Here is a 2,241-nt window from a genome sequence, read left to right as displayed (position 1 = left end):
AAATGGGGTTTTTGGATGGAGTTAGGATATGTGATCAAAATGGCAACAAAAGGGAAAAGTCAGGGACCCAGAGCGAAAAAAAATTATTTGGACTAAAATGACAAATTTGGACAAACCTCAGGTCAACTCTTTAAATTTAATTTAATATTATAAATACTGAAAGGGTTGTTTGATTAGGTTAATACGACTTAAAACACAATCATCGCGCTCAATTTCGTAATCGTAAATCGCAATCAATCTTCTTCGTAATCGCAATCGCAATCACCTCGCTCAATCGTCATCGTCGGAATCGCAATCATGTCACATCTTTTATGTTCTTTTCTACTACTGTTATTTTGTTGTTTGATCATGGCAGGTTCGCATGTTCTTCCCACCACCGAGAAACATCACAATTCGACTGTAAGTCCTTCTTCTTTAATTAGGGTTTCTGAAACTGGTTAGGTTAATTCCACTTCTTGAGGAATTCTTGTTGTGTTTGTAGAATTTAACTTGTTTTTATGATTGAGGAATTCTTGTTGTGTTTGTAGAATTTAACTTGTTTTTATGATTTCAAACAGACTCTGGAGATGGTTACTGTATCAAGACTCTATCATGTCATCACAACCATGGCTATCATCATCATCATCATGTTCAAGGTATGTTTGTTATTATAGTTTTATTTTAGTTTTCATGTATTTGTCATTTTAATTTAATTTAATTTTAAAAGTAATTGGAGTAATTTTTTTTTTTTTTGAGATTAAAGTTTATGTGAAGGTCAATGCATCTCATTTGTTTTCTTTAACAGGCTTTCATGGCTCGTATGATGAGCTGGCCGCAAAACACAAGTGAATCTGATGGTGATGTTTTTGGTAAGTTTGTTGGGGAGGAGGTCACTCCTATACGTAGTTACAGTTCTCGTATTCCCATTTTCTCTCCCCTTTTAGAAAAGTTAGAGCCCGTTGATATTAACTTTCCTTTAGTGGATCCTGTGATTGATTGTATGTTCTTAATGGCTGATGAAAAACCAAAATGTCCACCAGTTGTAGTTGTTTCTGACAAAAAACAGTTGGTTATGTCTGCTAGTTCCATGTCGATTCCATTGGCAAGAAAACCGGCTATTTCCTCTAGTATAAAACTGAAAGTTCCCCCCAAAAAGGCACCCGCTGCTTCTGTTAAAAAACAGTTGGTTATGTCTGCTAGTTCCGTGTCGATTCCTTTGCCTAGAAAACCGGCTATTCCTTCTGGAATAAAACTGACAGTTCCACCCAAAAAGGCACCCGCTGCTTTTGTTAAAAGACAGTTGGTTATGTCTGCTAGTTCCGTGTCGATTCCTTTGACTAGAAAACCGTCTGTTCCCTCTGGTATAAAACTATAAAACTGAAAGTTCCACCCGAAAAGGCACCCGCTGCTTCTGTTAAAAAATAGTTGGTTATGTCTGCTAGTTCCATGTCGATTCCTTTGACTAGAAAACCGGCTATTCCCTCTTGTACAAAACTGAAAGTTCCACCCAAAAAGGCACCCACTGTTTCTGTTAAAAAACAGTTGGTCATGTCTGCTAGTTCCGTGTCGATTCCTATGACTAGAAAACCGGTTGTTCCCTCTAGTATAAAACTGAAAGTTCCACCCGAAAAGGCACCCGCTGCTTCTGTTAAAAAACAGTTGGTTATGTCTGCTAGTTCCGTGTCGATTCCTTTGACTAGAAAACCGGCTATTTCCTCCGGTATAAAACTGAAAGTTCCACCAAAAATGACACTGGTTGCTTCTGTTAAAAAACAGTTGGTTATGTCTGCTAGTTCCATCTCGATTCCCTTGACTACAAAACCGGCAGTTTTTGCAACAAAATCGATAGTTCCCTCTGATAGAAAACAGAAAGTTCTTCTCAGAAAATCACCAACTACTTCTGGCAAAAAACAGTTATATGCAAGTGCGAGTGAGTTGTCAATTTCATTGACCAAAAAGCCGGCAATCACTCCTCGGTGGAGGTTCTAAATGTTATGCTCCAAAGTGTCAGATTCTCTCATGTACCAAGGTGACCCTCTACCTATTACTTCATTATTTTTTTTACCAGTAAGTACATAAATATGCAGTATTTCTGTTGCAAGTCAGTTTTCTAACTATTATTCATGACTAGGTGTTGTTAGAACCAAGAGTGAAGTGCTACCAATTGTCCAATGTCTACAGGTGCGCATCTCTTTATCTTTTAAATCAGTCTTATGTAATATTAAAGGTACGCGTCTCGTTATCTTTACAGATTGCTTCACA

At 37.6% G+C, this 2,241-nt stretch overlaps 1 protein-coding gene across 1 annotated transcript; it reads left to right on the top strand.

Annotated features, from left to right (window-relative positions):
* The first annotated feature begins 225 nt into the window (after positions 1-225).
* Positions 226-2,241, top strand: LOC118481294. The gene is made up of 4 exons (XM_035976711.1): positions 226-399; positions 558-635; positions 785-2,008; positions 2,111-2,241. The coding sequence occupies exons 1-3, from the start codon at positions 298-300 to the stop codon at positions 1,352-1,354; spliced, it is 750 nt and encodes a 249-aa protein (XP_035832604.1). The 5' UTR covers positions 226-297; the 3' UTR covers positions 1,355-2,008; positions 2,111-2,241.

The sequence above is a fragment of the Helianthus annuus genome, chromosome 8 (genome assembly GCF_002127325.2).
Source record: "Helianthus annuus cultivar XRQ/B chromosome 8, HanXRQr2.0-SUNRISE, whole genome shotgun sequence".
In the NCBI taxonomy this organism is placed as follows: domain Eukaryota; kingdom Viridiplantae; phylum Streptophyta; class Magnoliopsida; order Asterales; family Asteraceae; genus Helianthus; species Helianthus annuus.
Note: the sequence above shows the minus strand (reverse complement) of the source record. Positions and strands in the feature narration are given on the sequence as shown.

Coding starts and splice junctions, on each gene's coding strand:
- LOC118481294 (XM_035976711.1), top strand. CDS start 298: ATGTCACATCTTTTATGTTCTTTTCTACTACTGTTATTTTGTTGTTTG. Junction 400..557: donor AGAAACATCACAATTCGACT/GTAAGTCCTTCT, acceptor GATTTCAAACAG/ACTCTGGAGATGGTTACTGT. Junction 636..784: donor TCATCATCATCATGTTCAAG/GTATGTTTGTTA, acceptor TTTCTTTAACAG/GCTTTCATGGCTCGTATGAT.